The 17214-nt window shown below is 42.3% G+C and overlaps 3 protein-coding genes across 9 annotated transcripts; 1 reads left to right on the top strand and 2 right to left on the bottom strand.

Annotated features, from left to right (window-relative positions):
• Positions 1-306: 306 nt before the first annotated feature.
• On the top strand, positions 307-5774 carry LOC115628349 (puromycin-sensitive aminopeptidase). Its single transcript, XM_030524422.1, has 7 exons — positions 307-417; positions 919-1544; positions 2786-3602; positions 3664-4768; positions 4845-5064; positions 5134-5256; positions 5309-5774. Exons 1-7 carry the CDS (start codon positions 354-356, stop codon positions 5516-5518), a joined length of 3165 nt encoding a protein of 1054 aa, XP_030380282.1. The 5' UTR covers positions 307-353; the 3' UTR covers positions 5519-5774.
• LOC115628348 (GATOR complex protein Iml1) lies at positions 5771-16883 on the bottom strand. 7 transcript variants are annotated; one of them, XM_030524414.1, is made up of 24 exons: positions 16783-16883; positions 16370-16683; positions 15593-16312; positions 15285-15530; positions 15114-15229; positions 14882-15053; positions 14649-14825; positions 14363-14576; positions 13912-14043; positions 11329-11454; positions 9863-10298; positions 9634-9808; positions 9366-9566; positions 9047-9121; positions 8691-8752; positions 7698-7787; positions 7429-7635; positions 7267-7364; positions 7041-7208; positions 6824-6984; positions 6599-6764; positions 6426-6538; positions 6303-6358; positions 5771-6245 (listed from the first exon to the last, which is right to left on the bottom strand). In XM_030524414.1, the coding sequence occupies exons 1-24, from the start codon at positions 16832-16834 to the stop codon at positions 5906-5908; spliced, it is 4617 nt and encodes a 1538-aa protein (XP_030380274.1). In that variant the 5' UTR covers positions 16835-16883; the 3' UTR covers positions 5771-5905. The 7 variants fall into 7 exon arrangements, with proteins under 7 accessions (XP_030380274.1, XP_030380273.1, XP_030380275.1 ...); XM_030524413.1 differs by lacking the exon at positions 8691-8752 and adding an exon at positions 8186-8250; XM_030524415.1 differs by lacking the exons at positions 8691-8752; positions 9047-9121 and adding an exon at positions 8186-8253.
• On the bottom strand, positions 11318-13871 carry LOC115628350. The gene has a single exon (XM_030524423.1). It carries the CDS (start codon positions 13653-13655, stop codon positions 11820-11822), a length of 1836 nt encoding a protein of 611 aa, XP_030380283.1. The 5' UTR covers positions 13656-13871; the 3' UTR covers positions 11318-11819.
• Positions 16884-17214: the final 331 nt, after the last annotated feature.

Below are 17214 nucleotides of genomic sequence, written 5' to 3'. Positions count from 1 at the left end.
TAATCGAATTTAAAGAGAGTATTTTTTGAATAAAATTCAAGCAACAAAATTTAAGGTCGATGTTTTGTTTTTTGAAAACAGGTAATACAAAATTACTTATAACTGCGGAAAAAAATTGACCGTAAGTAGCATCTGGGGATACATATCCCAACATCTTTTGCTGTGTCTTAACAATTTAAAAATTACATATTTTGCTTAAACGGTTCCTCATGTATATACTAACACTGTTTTCCATAGTCTGGCAGTGCCTGTATCTTTAGGCCGCCAGTGTTGGAGACCAACGTGGTTCTATAGGTTCGTTGAGAGCTGTTGTTGCTGGTGCACTACATTCGTTAGAGAACAAATTAAACGTAATGTATAAAAATGCATTAAAGGGTGGCATTCGCACTGCAAAGCAAGCTTGGAAACTTAGAAATGGTGATTAGCCTCGCATTCATACAGAAACACTGCCATTTGCCACATTAAATAAACACTGCCGAGCCGACAATTTGTGTGCGTAACAACACACACATGTTGTTGTAGCGTTAAAATCAGCTGTTAAACCAGTTTGCTCACTACAAATTATCGGACGAAAGTGCAGCAGCTGCCGCAGATTTTTCATTCCTTAAAGGTTGATTTAACTTAATTGTCGGTTTAAATTGCAGAGCTAGGCAAACTACAGTTGGATTTAGCTAAGGCAAATACCGAGTTTGAGCAACATCTATGCGAAGGTGAGACGAGTGCAACCGTACTATCACCAACCGCTCTCCCATTAACGCTTCTCTCGTGCACACATAAATAACAAATAAAAAATAAACCTTAAAATCCAAAGTAACACGCTTGTTATGCAGCTTTATCCATTCTAATTGAATTTCGCGCTGTTTTCATTTTTTAATACACATGTGTAATCCTTTCGGTGCGCTATTTTTCCACTTCCAGTTGTTGCCACTCAAAACCACAGCCAACTAAAAAGTTGTTCTGCAACCAAGCTACAGTTACTAAAAAACAAACCCTGTTGCCGCCGTAAAAATAACAATAGCCTCAGTCCCAACGCAGCCGCTATTGCTGTCGCCACTCGGCCCCACTGCCAATTAACTCGCTATCGGTACTGTACGCTGATCTCCCCCCATTTATGTTATACGATTCCTGCTGATAAGCGTATAATCGTACGTACAGAGACGTGTCATTTGAACACGCTACTATCGTCGAAGCAGTTTGTGAAAGTGCAGAAGCAGTTTTATCGTGACTACTCCTCTATTTCACTCGGAGCACCCCTGAAGAGCACTGACGCAGCTCTGCTGGGCAATCTTTGTGGCCAGTACAGCACTATTCTAGCTCACACATCGGCGGACGGAGCACCAGGCCAATCAACAGCGCGTATTCACAGCAGTTGTGCACAGTGTCAGCAACAGAAGCCGCAGCAACAGGAGTGCACTAAAAAAATGTCTCGAGAACGAGAATTCCAACGCTTGCCCACCAACGTGGTCCCAAAGCACTACGAACTGGAGTTGAAGCCTGATCTCTCTGCATTTACCTTTACTGGGAAAACGATTGTGCAAGTCACCGTAAGTATCGCTCCCTTACTTTCGCTTTCTCTTTACATCTACATATGTAGGTACATATATACATACATACGTATATGTGCATATGGACGTATCATTGTGTGGGATTGTATTTGGATTGTTTGCATGCTCGCCTTTCTTTCCTACGTGTGCTAAAATTTTGGGGGGCCATGTACACCCGCAGACAGAGCTACATACAAACATATCTATGCACATACATTTACATATTTATGCATTCACGTTGATCGGCAAATCACAAAAGTTTTGGTTTTGTCACACAAAGAGTAGATCAAAAACATACATACATATGTATGTATATAAATAAATAAATTCAACTTTATGATGCAATTTGTATGCAAACGACGTCCGCGTATATGTATATACATACATATGTATATATGTTTGTATGTATTAGTACATCTGTCTCCTTTGTTGCGCACCCGCATGACTGGCACTTAATATGAATTTATTTAAAAATTCGCCATTACCCACAAGAAATTGACGCGCGTCACAATGCGCTCATAACGGTATACCCTGTTTGGACCGCTATGATAGCAACTAGAACTTCAGTTGAATACCCTCCCAATGAAAACATTATAGAGTCTAAGGTGGTAGATCAACAGATGTCGTTAAGGTGTTTAACGCGTGTTCGTTTAAGCATTTAATGCTCTGTTGCCGTTAATCCCTACTTGATATGTAAATATTTGAACACATTTTAATAGGAAATTTTATCTAAAACGAAAGGTCGCATGCTCACGTTGCAGGGTACAAAGTTGGCCAAAACGGGTTTAAGCTGGCTTTAATACAAAGCCGGAAATTCACGACTTAAGCGCCCAAACAAGTAGTACAACAACAAAAAAGCGAGTGAAATTTTGACGACCTTGGAATAACTGTTTTCAGTATCATCTTTATCTTTGTGTGACACTATTTTTGAATGTGCATGACTCCTAAAAAGAAGACTTCTCTTCGAACTAGTTTCCTATCGTTAAAGTTTATAGCAGTGCTATTTTTGAAATTCATTATACGATCAAACAGAAAAGACATACTTTTTATTATGCTGCGTTCATTATTCAATAATCGTAGTTTAAATGTACCTACAATTTAAGGGTGCGGCAAAATAAGTATTAATACTAAGCATGATTCCTTCAGCCGCTGTTGCTACTCATTTGTATACAAATATTTTGAAATACAATTCTTGTTAAGTCTTCTCTTCATCACTGCATATTTGTTTCTTTCAAATACAGGTGAAGGATAAAACAAAACAAATCACATTGAATGCTCTAGATATCAAAATCAATAGTGCTGAGCTGCAGTATGACTGTGAGAAGCTCAAGCCGGACCGCATTACCTATTCGGCGGACAATGAGACAGCTACACTGGAATTCGCCCAGGATATACCAACTGATACAGAGGCTGTTCTATATATGTCCTTTACCGGCGAACTTAACGACAAAATGAAAGGTTTCTACCGCAGCAAATACTTTACTGCATCTGGCGAGGAGCGTTATGCTGGGGTCACCCAATTTGAAGCGACCGACGCGCGCCGTTGTTTTCCCTGCTGGGATGAGCCTGCCATTAAGGCCACCTTCGATATCACACTTGTTGTGCCCAAGGACCGTGTTGCTCTGTCAAACATGCCAGTGCTAAAAGAAGATTCATTGCCAGGAGAATTACGTCGAGTGCGGTTCGATCGTACACCCATTATGTCCACTTATCTGGTGGCTGTGGTCGTGGGAGAATACGATTTCGTTGAGGGCAAGTCTGAAGACGGCGTCGTAGTTCGTGTATTCACACCAGTGGGCAAGAAGGAGCAAGGACTTTTTGCTCTGGAAGTCGCAACAAAAGTCCTACCATATTATAAGAGCTACTTCAATATTGCATATCCACTGCCAAAGATGGATCTTATTGCCATTTCCGACTTTTCGGCTGGCGCTATGGAGAACTGGGGTCTCGTTACGTATCGTGAAACATTTGTGCTGGTCGACCCAAAGAACACATCGTTAATGCGCAAGCAGTCAATAGCGCTGACTGTTGGACACGAGATAGCTCATCAGTGGTTCGGTAAGAAGAAACATTGCCCCCATAGACACATTTAATTATAGCCCGCGCCTACCTCTTTTAGGTAACTTAGTGACAATGGAATGGTGGACTCACCTTTGGCTAAACGAAGGATACGCCTCGTTTGTCGAGTTTTTGTGTGTGCATCATTTGTTTCCGGACTATGACATATGGACACAGTTCGTAACGGACATGTACACACGTGCTTTGGAGCTTGATTCTCTAAAGAATTCGCATCCCATCGAAGTGCCCGTTGGACATCCGTCGGAAATCGATGAAATATTTGACGAGATTAGCTACAACAAGGGCGCTTCTGTCATTCGAATGTTACACGATTATATCGGTGAGGATGATTTTAGAAAAGGGATGAACATTTACTTGACGCGTCATCAGTATAAAAATACCTGCACCGAGGATTTGTGGACAGCGTTGCAAGAGGCTAGCTCCAAACCGGTTGCAGAAGTGATGTCGACATGGATAAAATTAAAAGGATTTCCAGTTGTAAGTGTAGAGTCGGAACAGAGTGGCAGTTCTAAGCGCATTTTGCGCCTCACACAACGAAAATTCACCGCCGACGGCTCAAAGCCCGATGGGGACTATCTGTGGGTCATTCCGATCACGGTATCCACGTCACGCAATCCTAATGAAATTGCAAAAACCTTCTTGCTCGACCAACCATCTATGGAGGTGGTGCTTGATGATGTGCAACCTAACGATTGGATCAAAATCAATCCGGGCACGGTAGGCTACTATCGCACGCGTTACTCTAAGGAGATGCTTGAAAAGTTGCTGCCTGCCGTGTATAAAATGGAGCTACCTCCATTGGACAGACTGGGTCTGATCGACGATATGTTTGCTATGGTACAGGCAGGCCAGGCTAGCACAGCTGAGGTGCTTAAGTTGGTCGACTCGTATCGCAATGAAACGAATTACACTGTGTGGACAGCCATTACGAATTCGCTCACAAATCTGCACATTTTGATTTCGCATACCGATATGATGGACGCCTTCCAAAGCTTTGGTCGCAAGCTTTATGAGCCAGTTGCTGAACGCTTGGGTTGGGAGCCTCGTGAGGATGAAAACCATTTGGATACATTGCTGCGCAGCCTGGTTTTAACACGCCTGGTGTCTTTCCGCAGCGACGAAATTATTGAGGAGGGACGCAAACGGTACGTATATGCACTTATTTATTTTTTTAATCGTCGACGGACTCATTACCTAAACAATTTATTTATGCTTCAATAGCTTCCGTAGCCATGTTAATGGCACTAATCCGCTGCCTGCTGACCTGCGTACCACTTGCTACAAGGCAGTGCTACAGGAAGGCAATGAGAAGATTTTTGAGGAGATGCTACAGCTTTATAGGTCAACCGATCTACATGAAGAACAGGATCGCATTTCACGAGCTCTGGGCTGCATTGGCGACACGAAACTGTTGCGTCGTGTCATCGACTTCGCCATGTCGGTCAGTACGATCAATTACTAATGAAATCATTATTCCCCTAACTTAATCAGATGCGCTCTTGTTTCACAGGGTGAGGTGCGTGCACAGGATTCTGTTTTTGTTATAGTGGCTGTGGCTATCAATCCAAAGGGTCGTGATATGGCATGGGAGTTCTTTAAAGAGAATAACAAACGGCTCTTGGAACAATATCAGGTAGAGCGTGTAACATATTAATAATATTGAGCTAATGTTGAACTTGTCTTAGGGTGGCTTTTTGCTGGCACGCCTCATCAAATATCTGATTGAGAACTTTGCCTCGGAAGAGAAAGCCCGTGAAGTTGAGGAATTCTTTAAGGTAAATCAATTCCCTGGCACTGAGCGCACCGTCTCGCAGGCCGTCGAGACAATACGTCTCAATGCAGCTTGGCTGGAGCGGGATAGAGAAAAGTTGGCGGCCTACCTGAAAAGCCAGTAGGCGTTACCAATTCCAAAGCATTTAACAACAACTATAACACACGACCAAAGCTGTCACAATAACCCCATAAGCGAGCCAAATACGTTAAAGCTGTTAAGAAAATGTGTAAAAAAAAACGAGATATACAATCGAATCCATTAAGGTAAAATTGTATAGAGCCGTGGGCCATTGAAGAACAGTTTATCCCAATTAAAAATGTATCTTAAAATAATGTTAAATTTATGACGGTAAAAAAATACATTTAAAAAACAAATTATTCCGCATTAATCCTTTTATTTTTTTAATAGAATGCTTTTTTAATTTGACCTTAAACTAACATTTGATTTTCGTTCCCTTTCAATCTTTAATAGTCATTAGAAATGTTTACATCACACAGATCATTTAAGATTATATTAGGTTGCTACTATTATTGTTGTTGTTGTTTTCCAACATGAGAGACTTCTTTTTGAGATCTTGACAATGATCCCAAAACTTCTGCAATCGCTGATCGCTATTAGAGCAAAAATCTCGAAAATCTTTTAGCATTTTTAGTTGGAAGAGTTCGCCATCGGCTGAGTTGTTAATAGTCTGCGCCTTCCACTTCTTGTTGGGGATCATATGGTTCCAGGCCCATAGAAAACCAACTTTCTTCGGCACATTTGTGTTGTTGGTGTGTCCATACACACATCGGGTAACATTTGCTTCCTGTCGGCTGGGCGATTCGACTTGGTAGTTATTTGTAGCACAGCTGCAATGAAATGGCTCAGCAAGGTATTTTTAATCAAATAAAGTTATTCATTTTTACCGTATTAGTGCGAACATATTGCCAGTGCAGTGCACATATTGATATTCCTTGGGCAGCTGCGAAAAGCCAAAAATCAATTAATGATTAGTTGTTGCTAAATAACTAAAAATTGCTCGCACTTACGTCTTTGTTGAAGGAGAACTTTTTGTCGAGCACACAGGGCAAGAACCCGAATTTAGTCAATATAGCTTCCTGTAGAAATAACATGCGGTCGGCTTTACTTTCCTCTGCAAACTCTGTAGGACGAACTTGTGTTAATGAAAATGTTCCCTTGGTTTTTTTTTTGCTGTACAAACCGCTAAAAAGCGATGCGCCATCCGGCAAAAATGTGACGCACAATGGAATGAAAATGGGGCCACGTAGGGGGTCAGATTTCTCTGTGAAAGGTTCGGCCATAGGATCGGCTGGAACGGAAACCAATTGATACCCACATTGATTGGCTTTACGCATCCATCCAGCAATCTGCAAGCAATAATAGAGTTGTGGAATCAAGGAACTTAATAGAAAGTCAAGCTATATACCAAGTCAGATACAATCGGACCCGAAGAGGTGACCCACTCTACAACTAGTTCGAAGGCGAATCCCGGCTGCATAACGGTGTGGTGCTTCACATGGCCCCACTCCATGCGATCGCTCTTTTGATTCACGTCTATCTCCAAATGCGATTCTCTATATATGCGTTCTATAAAGAAATGCAAATATATGATAAATGAATTGAAAAATAATTGAAAAACTCACTGTTTATACAATAATCAGTCCAGGACTGCGGAGCTGGTGTTTCTCTCAAAAAGTTGGGCACATTTGTGGGCACGGGCTCGCCATACCACAAAAAGCTACAGCCTTGGAATTCAATTTCCAGCCATTCATTGGCAAATGCACTGTAATCGTTGAGCGGTGGGGCGTAATCTGTGAAGAAAATTTGGAATAAAAGGTCAGAGCGGAGATAATAGTATTAATTGCGTACCTTTGGCAGTCTCATCCTGCTGAACGACGTAGTAGAACACGAAGCCAGGCACAATAGGCTGATTCCAGTCTCCGGACGCATGACAGATCATTCGCTCCCTAAATACCATTATCATTGCATATCAATGAAAATTATAATTACGAATATGAAAGCTTCACTTACTTGCGCATGGCCTCGAGCAGCTCCAACGGATGACGACTGCTGTCAAGGCGCGTCTTCAGCCACATCAGCGCATCGTAGGAGATAAAAGTACAGGAAGGCAGCGACTGTGTTTTGGTAAAGTAACCCACGCCACTCTCTGGATGCTTCATGGCTTCAAAGATGTCGGCGAGCGTTGCATTTGCACTGAATTTAACATCTACCGGAAAGCTGAAAAGGCAACTTTAATGAGCTTTATTTTGACCACTATAGTACTCTTATATGGCTCGTACCCATCATCATGATCGTCCTGAACATGCATTGGGATGACTGTGGCATCTGCAATCGGCAAATTGCGACCATTCTTCTGGCGTCCCGTGAAGCTTAATTTGTTGGTATTTGTTTGGAATTTATAAAAAGGTTGATGTTAGTAATACGCTTTAAACAGAAAACGAATGTGTAGCTTTAACAGTCAGTTGTGTGTGAGTGGGTGGATTACTGGTGGATACGGGATTAAGGGCTTGAAGGCTATACATGTGACGCAATGCGAGGAATTTTATACAGACTTAAAATTTTATTTCGCAAGCCAATTGTGTGTTTTTGATTTTTTGATGTGTGGTTTTTATTATGTATTGGGCAGTGTGTTGGTGAATTGCAGATTAGCATTTATTATGATAACCGAAACCGTTACATCCAGAGTAAGAAATAAATTGATTATTAGGCAAGTGTTCAATTTGTTTCTGCTCTGCTTGCAACCGTTTTTGGAGGGTGTGGCACAAACCTTTGCTGCAGTGAGTTTATAAGATTATGATGCTTTTCAGTGATTCTAGTTCTAGGTGTGTCATGCTGCTGAAAGCCAAATACCAAATTAAATTATGTAAAAATAAAAATAAGGGCAAAAATAAACTTAAACGTACGCCTTGATATGAACGCAAAACCAACAATCATGAACATAAGAGTACAAAACAAAAATCGGGGACCAAACCAAAAATATACATACATAAGTATTTACATCATATAAGGGGGGCAGCGGGAAAGCGGGCGACCAAGCCAAACAAATTTAACAATAAGCGAGACACAAATTAGAGCTATGAAATACTAAAGCCGGTTAACCGTACCGTCTACCACTAGCATGTTACGCTTTTACAGGCGATTACAGTACTGATGCATTTACAGATGCAGTAGTGCAGGCATGGACATGGGCATGGGCATGGGCGGTGGGGTCGTGGGGGCGTGAGGCAGTGTGCTATACTACGACTATTTAGTTATGGATACGATATAAAAACCTGGGTCTCTTCTCTGGCAGCTGGTTGCTGCCAACGCGCTCGCGAAACGAGTTCGTGGGTCCCTGCAGTACACACGGCGGCGGGAAACAAACAAAACAAAAAATAAGAACAACAAAGACATTAAGAGAGAAACATTTAGTAAAGCTTTGATAGTAAAATCATATTATATGTATGTTTCTGCTTAGAAAGCAACATAACGTGCGTTAAGATCAACTAAAATTGATAAAATAAAAATAAAAAAGAGCCACACTCGACTGTGGGTGGATAATTCATTAAGAAAAATAAATAATGAGGAGATCAAACAAAAGGTGCGTTAAATTTAAACATTACAATAGATAGAAAGATGGATAGATAACCTGATTAGACTGCTTGGATATCATACTCGTACTGTAGCGTCGCTTGGTTAGATGGCTTTGGGCTGTAGGACTTTCCTGTAAAAGTGATGCGAGACTCGAATACATAAAGGCGGTAAGCAGTAGTAAGTTTTGAGTAGAGCTAAGTACAAGTACAGGAACAACAATAATTAAACGTACGGCATTGATCGATCGCTCGATTGTATATACACAATCAAAAGCCATCGATTAGGTATTATTTACTTTAAATCGGCATAACTAGATAAAGCAAAAAACAAGGCGAGCATCACAAGGCGCAGTGCCCAAAAGGAAACGTTCTTACGCGCGCTTTGCGGCCGATCTGTAGCTTCAGCTTGCTGACATGGGTCTCCATTAGACGAAGAAAGTCCTCGATTTGATCCCGGGTTGAACGGTCGACGGTCTGGTCGGCGAATACATCACAGTGCTGATGATTGAAGCTAATCTTGTTGAGAATATTCTCGCGAGGGAGAAGATACATGCGAAATCGCCAGTACTTGAGGCTCTGCGGAAATACAAGGGAACAATATGAATAAGATATGGCGAAATAAAAACAAAAGGGAGCACTTTACCTCCATTAAGGGGTAGTCGGTGTCACCACGCGTGCAAATGTAAAGATCCATGTGATTCCAGTTGAAATTCTCCAGCTTTTCAGTGGTAAAGTTCACTCCAGAGATTTCGTACGTTTCGTGCTGAGGCGCATGGAAGCGATATCGGTAGTCCACATTGATGGGCGGGTAGGGATGCCTATTTAAAAAGGTGTGTGTTAGATGAACTGTAAGCATAAGTATCAAAACTTACCTGGGCCTATAGCCCGTAACTGTGATGACGGAACCACTCAATGAAATCTTGTGAAAAATCCGACCTATTGAAAGCAGATATTCCTTCTTTGTCTCGGTTGGCGGCTTCACGGGCAGTACTGCCGATGTAGCCTGCACTGTAGATGCGCCTGGGACTGAGCTAGCAATACTGGTGTTGACACCAGGTACCTTCTCTTCAACAACAATCAGTTGAAAACCCTGCGCCAGGCGCTGTGAAACAATTTCTTTGCACACCTCCTCCGTCGACAATGGTTTGCGATAGACGGCACGGTCCTTGGCATAGTCCTGATTCACATCATCCGGCAGCAATGTGTAATCCGAGATGACGTAGTCGTTGTGCAGAGATCGTTTGTCCGGAAAATAGTCCGTGGTTATTGGCAGGCAGGCGGGTATGGTCAACGACTTCCAGTCGACGCCTGTAAACAGGTGCAGCGATAACAATGAGAGGGGTAGACGGTAGACGCCGCTGCGTGCAGTGGGCTTTTGGTCAAGGAAGTACGCAAAAAGAGAAAAGCCAACGCCGATATACAGTAATACAATTGCTAAAGCTAATAAGACTAACAAGTACTGGAAGTCTACGAAAATTATTGAAAACATTGGATTATGTAAAGCTGTAAGGGATTGCGCCAAACAAAAATTAGCAGGTGTGTGCGTGCAATGCAGTGGCGGGTCTAAAAGCATGCGAATTTAGCGGCAGGCGGGTATTGAAGCAACATGGGCAGGAATGGTAACGTCGACATGCACTTCAAATACCAACTTCGATGTGTTCGCGTGTGGGTGAAGACTACTACTGGTGTTCTACGGGGATGCTGTTAATATGTATAACTATCTAAGGTGAAGGTGGTAGGCAGGTGGGCAGGATTGTGTAGTGGATTGTGTGATGCGTGCCTATGAAAAGCTATGACACCTACGGCACAAATATGGGACATATGAAGTTTCGCTTCTATGAGGAGGCTCCTTCAAAAAAGCCCAATACGAAGACATTTATTTAAATGATATCTATATATTGCTTACTAGAAAGAAAACAACATTTCAATTACAACACAGGCAAAAAATCAAAAGTAACTTTAAAAAGATATAAATCCTGGCATGTTCTACATCTTAAATTGCCGATTTTAATTGGATAGTGAAACTTAGGATTTAGCAAAGGGCTTCGGGTTCACTCGTGTTCGTATGGTTTTTGTCTACATGGCTCAGAATTGTAGGTGTACGAGTACATGCGGGTTGTTTTAAGGGAAAGTTCAAGGAAAATAATAAGAATTCAGCTACAGATTTATTTAACAGATGTGCGTGTGCGTATTGGTGTTCAATATCTAATTGTAAGTGCTACAAAAACTAGGTGCTTTGACTAGTATACATGTAATTAGATGTGTGTTTGTGTGTGTGCGTAGGTGTATGTGTATGCATGGTGTTTTGTTTTTACAAAATTGCGATAAGTTTCCAAACCTATAATGATCTTTCCTTTGCCGCCCGCCTCTGTTGGAGCTTCAAGCGGTGCAGTTCCAAAGCTAAGTTCACTTTCGACAATCGGTTTTAAATGTTTTCCCGCATTCGCCGTTGCATTCACATTAACTAATCATACGATTATAAGAGTAGTTCGATAGTTTCAGTTGGAGGTGGTCGGTTGGTTATATTGAATTTTTAGGTTTTTTGAACGTCCAATTCGGGTTTGTTGTTGTTGAAGATATGGTAGTTGGTGGTGGTGGTGGTTGTGGAGAAATATCAGGATTTGTGAAATGACCAATAAATATATATATAGGTACTTATGTATGTATAAATATTAATATTCATTTCAATATCATCGATATTTAGTGTTACGAATGAGATTCTACAAATGCATTAGTTTTCAGTTATAGATCGAATGTAATCGCAAGCCACGCGAAGAGATAGATCCTACGGGTGCTGTTAGTAGACATTACAAGTGCACACAAATCGGCCTACGGGGCGCACGGGCTTATTCGCAGTCGGCAAACTAGTCCGTGTTCAACAAGAAAAGAACACAGGCTGGCCGCCATACCGAATAGATAAAAATATAGAGCGGGCCCGAAAAGATTCAGAGATAGGGGTCGAACGCCATTCTGTTGCTCAAACTGTTCAACGTTGGCAAAATCATGCACATAGCCCATCTGTTTGGCCCTTAGATAGAGGCTGGTAGTCCAGTAATCGTAAATGCCCGCCTCGTGTATGTGCAGTACGAATCGATGGAGGGGCTCCTTGAAGTGCGAGTCGTAGCGTAATTGATATTGTTGCGGGAAAGTTCCGTAGCACAGATTCGATAGCCAGAAGCGCTTATGCGTGAGATATCGTTGTTGCTGGGCCACGAAGCTCCATCGGGGCGTGCTAATGGGGTAAATGTAGTTCGTGATCATTTCCACACGCCTCTCATAAAACTGATCATGATCGACATATTCAAATTGCCGATTAAAGAGCTGGGCGTGGCCCAACGAGTCAATTATGGCGTTAACTTCACTGCGGACAGTCAGTATGGGATATGGCATACTGAAGAGCTCCTCTAACGTTCCAATAGGGTTGTGTGTCAGCGTTACGGCCAGAAAAGAGGTCAACTTGGTAATATACAGCTGTGCAGTTACAAAGGCCCCAAACACAAGTGTTGCACAGGCTAAATACCTACTCAGAAACGCCAAGAAGTTCGGGGATTTTGATACCAGCTTCTGGCTTCCGGATAAACCGAGTAGTGCCCAAAATTGCCTCTTCTCCTTGCCGGACCTCCAAAAGCATCGAGCCGCACAATGAACGCAGAGTATGATGAGAAGTATGCACGCCCACACAACGGGTTTGAAGGGCAGGAACACGTAGAGCGAACGTGGCACTTCGTTGTGCAGTGGGAGCATAAAACAACGAGGCACTGCCTTGTACGGATAAGAGTACTCGATCAGTGGGCAGACTTCCAGTGTCGTGAAGAGGTGTGGACTAATCTCAGCTCCTTGTTCAACGATCAGATTCACCAAAGCATGCATGTTCAAATTGTTTGAACCGTTCACAATAAAAGGATACAAGTGCAAGGATACATTCAGATGGCGCATTAGTTCCCGAAAAAGCATGCCACCACAGCCGTCCAAGAGCCAAGCACCACTGCGTGGATCCTGAGACCAAAACGTGGACGGCACATCTACCTGCACAGGCACCTGCAGCTGGTAGCCTCTAAAGTCAGAGCGACTGGTCACTGGGAATAAGCCGCGAAGACTGTGTGAATCACTTAGCTTCATTATCTGCACCACTGGATAGGGATCCATATGATAGAGTCTTTTGAATGCCACCACAACCAGAGCTGTACGAAATTGCTCAAGCCACAGATAATTAAAGAATTGCTTAAGTTCGGTTTTATTTCTTACACTATTCAACAGGAATATGGTCTTGCAATAGCGTCGTCCTCGCGCCCTATGAGCCATTACGTTCAGCACAGGATCTCGAGGGTCGGTGGCGAAGATCACAAATAAGGTATGTTCGTGAGTTATCTCCCGGAAGCACGTTTGTAGCTGTTCTGTTCCCGTCACAATTGGTCGCGAATAAAAACTGTTGCTCGCATTGCGGACCAGGTCATCGAAGAGTGCGTCCAAATAAAAGTTTGAAATGGCTCCCCTCCCGTACACGATGTTAATGGACTGCAGCTTATGTACGCGACCAATGCGACTTAGAAAGTGAGCAAATTCAACAGGCTGTGCCAGATTGAGTTGGAGCGATACCTGAACTATCGTCAAAATAAATACAACCGATGCGGTCCACAACTTGAGGTTTATTTCCTTCAAAGCCATCGCTTGCAACTGACCCACTATTGTCTGGCGTCCTACTCTTTAATACACAGTTTAATTTAGGTTCCTTGGGGGAAAAACTAATTATGGTATATGGAGGCGGACGCTGGTAAACACAAATACAATCAGCGCCACCTCACTTAACAATCCATCGGCGCTTTAAGCCTCGCACCAGATCACATACGGGTATTATCATCATAATATCATAACAAACAACTGTCATTGATAGGCATAAGGGTCATGGCTTATGCGTGCTTACCTGTCGTAATCGCTGGCGTCCATTCCTGCTCACCGGTAGCTCCCCAGAGATACGATTTGGCCTGAGTCGCCGTTAGGTTAGGCACGTTTGCGGGCGTGGCATTCAAAAGTGAATTGTTGCGTTTTTTTAAAACTGTGGGAGAAATCAGAAAAATTAAACGAATGTTGATAACGTCAACATGTCTTGATAAATCGTGTATGTAGGTAGAAATAATGCAGTTTTCAGTTTTTGGTCATGGACGTTTTGCATTCGAATGATTAAAGTGATTTAGTGCTAAACTAAACATAAAGAAATTCCCTCAAATATACATTTTTCTAAAGAAACTACGCTGCGCTAAAAAAGGTTATTTCCTTTCCCAGCATTCTTGTTATTGTTGATTATCAAAGCTTCAAATTAAGTTAAACTGCTAAAAAAAAACCGATCACTTCAATCATTCCATTGTTTAACTTACGGTCGAACTTTTCTTCACTGTTAGCCGAGCTTAATTGCTGAGACGATTTACTTAGCAGGGAATGCGTTGATATTTGATCAGATTCTCCGTTTGCAGTATTGTCACTGTCGATGTTGTTGTTGTTGTTGAAATGCCTATTGTAGGTACCAGCTTGGGGTGTTTTAGCTGGCACCGCTTGATAGTGATGCTGTTGAATCAGCACGCCCGTAGGACCCTTTAGTTGATAAGCGACAAAAATTAGAGATGAGAATCTTCAAAACACTTTCAATCCACAATATGCAAATACCTTTGGAAAAATGTGCGTCCAACGGCGCCGATTCGACGTAAGCTTTATGGTAACATGTGACGGATCAAATGGATTGATCAGCGCTCGACCAGGTCGTACAATGGGCGCTATGCTGACGATGGCGCGTCGGGAATTCTTCTCTGAGGCTAATGACTCAGACAAGTTGGTAGTGTCCGTCTGTGAAGCAAGCGAGAGTTAAAAGACTGCTTCAGGGGCTTATGAGCTTAAACTACCAGCGCTGCCAACATTCCGGAGGTACCATGATGTATGTCCGGATCAGACATTTTCCGGCGTAGACTGGGTATCTTGGTTGGCGTTAAGTTCTCCCAGTCATTGTTACGGGTGGCGTACGTTTCGAAACTGGGAACTGACGTTTTTTTCGCACGCACCACACGTTGTAGGGAGCTGCATAGTAAAACGACGCGTATTCGCTTTTCATAATTTACATAGAAGTTTCGAACTTACCAAGTACTTTGCGCTGGCAAAGGCTGAAAGATTTGCTCATCGTATGCATCGTAATCAAATAATGAATTGTGTATGTACTCTGACTGATTGCAACTCAGGAAGTTTCTTTCGTTTTCCTATGTAAAATGATTTTAAAAGAGTGTAGGCTGGATATCAGGATGTTAGACATACATTGGTTTCCTCATCAATGGGCTCATTCTGTGACATAAATAGAGGCAGTTTGATACGCGGTATGAAACTGGAATAGGCAATTTTCTTATTTGTCGAGTAGAAGCTCAGGTTGATCCAATGCGGCAGCGAGTAGTCGTCTGCTGATGTTAATGTGGTGTCTTTGTTGTGAAATTTAAGTAGTGGCACTGCGTGCAAAGGCTGCTCGCCGACACAGACCAGATCGCTGCCCACACCGTTGTCGATAATCTTAAGAAAATGGAAAATAGGGAATCAAAATGAAGATGTGCTGTGTGGCTTTACAAACATACCCGCTGCTTGGTTATGTTTGTCAACTCCCTGTCGACCTCAAAGACGCCTACGCCAGGCGTAATCACGACAGACAACTGTCCGGTGCGGTCAAAGGTACGATCTAGATAATGCTTTTCGAAGGTATTCAACGATATGTTGAGCACCTCAAGGAAATTCCCCTGCGCTGCTGTGGAATTCATTGCCGGTGGTATATTCATATTCTCACGTTGATGATAACGGAGCACAGTTTCCTGGTATGATGTGAAAAGCTTGCGCAACTGCGCCAGCACCGTGCACCAATCATCATTGCGCTCATTTTGTATGGCAACGCGATAGAAGTCTTCATAGTAGCGACCCTTGTAATCGAGCTGGAGACAGTCACGCATGTGCTCCGGGAACTCATCAAGGCTCTTGGCCGCGTAGAAAGTGCGCGAGAAGAGAACGATTGTTACCTCGTGGTTGCAGCCCAGTTTTTTCCACTTTTGAAAAAGTTCCGTCAAGAAACCATTCACGGCCTTTTCAAAGTAAAGATCTCCATGTATATCAAAATCCCACATTTCCGAGGACATTTGCAGAAACAAGTAAACCATAGATGTGCTGCTCCGAAACACAATTTTAGTGTCCTCATTTATGACGCCGCTGGCCACGCGCTCACCCTGCGACCACATCTCGTACACTTGACAACGTATCTGCATATCATTATAGTCGATCTTTTTATTGACATATACACAAGTATTGGTCTGTTAAAGAGATGAATGATGTCACTTATAGTCAATTCACTTCCCTTCATCACTCACCAGATACGTCTTCAGACGCCACATTTCCGAGCGTCCCATGTATTGGTCCTTGAAAGTAATCTCAATGGAGTCAAGAGCTACATCAGCAGGATTTACGATTCGCATTACAACAGTGGAAAATGGTCGCATTTTGAACTGCGCTGCTATTCCCGACTCTATGCTGATTGCATCGCGACCAGTTTTACTTTGGTCGTTAAACTCTGTTATCTGCAAGAGCAGATGTGTGGCATCCTCATGAGCCGGATCGTAAATCTCGACCACATCGTTAACTTTCGCCGTTGGATGGTCTTTCAAATTCAATACAAGATCCGCATCTACACGATATATTATTAAATTTGATATAATATATACATATGTATGTATGTATGTAAGTACAAAGGGCAATGCAAAAGGATATGATTGCTCAGTCTCACCATATGATTTGTTGCAACTTCTCGTGTGCGTGTTTAATTTGTAGAGTTTCATTTTCTCTATATATTGGAGTTATTCTTACAAATTACAAGCCCATTTATATGTATATTTTTAATCATACAACACACAATACAAAATCACAATTGCACTTTTCCATTTTGTTGTGATACGCTCTTCTAGTTTTTGGCGTAGTGTTGAGAAACGAATAATTTCGTTTGCGTAACGCTTTCACTGCAGTAACTTTGCTGCACGCCCAATTTATATATAAAAATTCAAATCAAATTAATATTGACCACTGTATAATTAAGCATTATGTAAACTCGAAGCTATCCTCATAATCTTCAATCTTGCTACGATATTAGACCACCTGCCAAAAGAATTGCATTACTGAATGTTATTATTAACACTGAGTACCCCAACCATGTTTTCCTTTT

The sequence above is a fragment of the Scaptodrosophila lebanonensis genome, unplaced genomic scaffold, assembly GCF_003285725.1.
Source record: "Scaptodrosophila lebanonensis strain 11010-0011.00,11010-0021.00 unplaced genomic scaffold, SlebRS2 tig00000113-arrow-arrow-pilon, whole genome shotgun sequence".
NCBI lineage: Eukaryota > Metazoa > Arthropoda > Insecta > Diptera > Drosophilidae > Scaptodrosophila > Scaptodrosophila lebanonensis.
This window is presented reverse-complemented; position numbering and strand designations above follow the sequence as displayed.

Excerpts from the sequence above, each read along its gene's own strand:
- LOC115628349 (XM_030524422.1), top strand. The coding sequence starts at position 354 with ATGTATAAAAATGCATTAAAGGGTGGCATTCGCACTGCAAAGCAAGCT. Across the intron at positions 3,603-3,663 it reads GATAGCTCATCAGTGGTTCG|GTAACTTAGTGACAATGGAA; the intron begins GTAAGAAGAAAC and ends TACCTCTTTTAG. Across the intron at positions 4,769-4,844 it reads ATTGAGGAGGGACGCAAACG|CTTCCGTAGCCATGTTAATG; the intron begins GTACGTATATGC and ends ATGCTTCAATAG.
- LOC115628348 (XM_030524413.1), bottom strand. The coding sequence starts at position 16,834 with ATGAAACTCTACAAATTAAACACGCACACGAGAAGTTGCAACAAATCA. Across the intron at positions 14,044-14,362 it reads CAGTGAAGAAAAGTTCGACC|TTTTAAAAAAACGCAACAAT; the intron begins GTAAGTTAAACA and ends TTTCTCCCACAG. Across the intron at positions 7,365-7,428 it reads CTGCTCGAGGCCATGCGCAA|GGAGCGAATGATCTGTCATG; the intron begins GTAAGTGAAGCT and ends AATGGTATTTAG.
- LOC115628350 (XM_030524423.1), bottom strand. The coding sequence starts at position 13,655 with ATGGCTTTGAAGGAAATAAACCTCAAGTTGTGGACCGCATCGGTTGTA.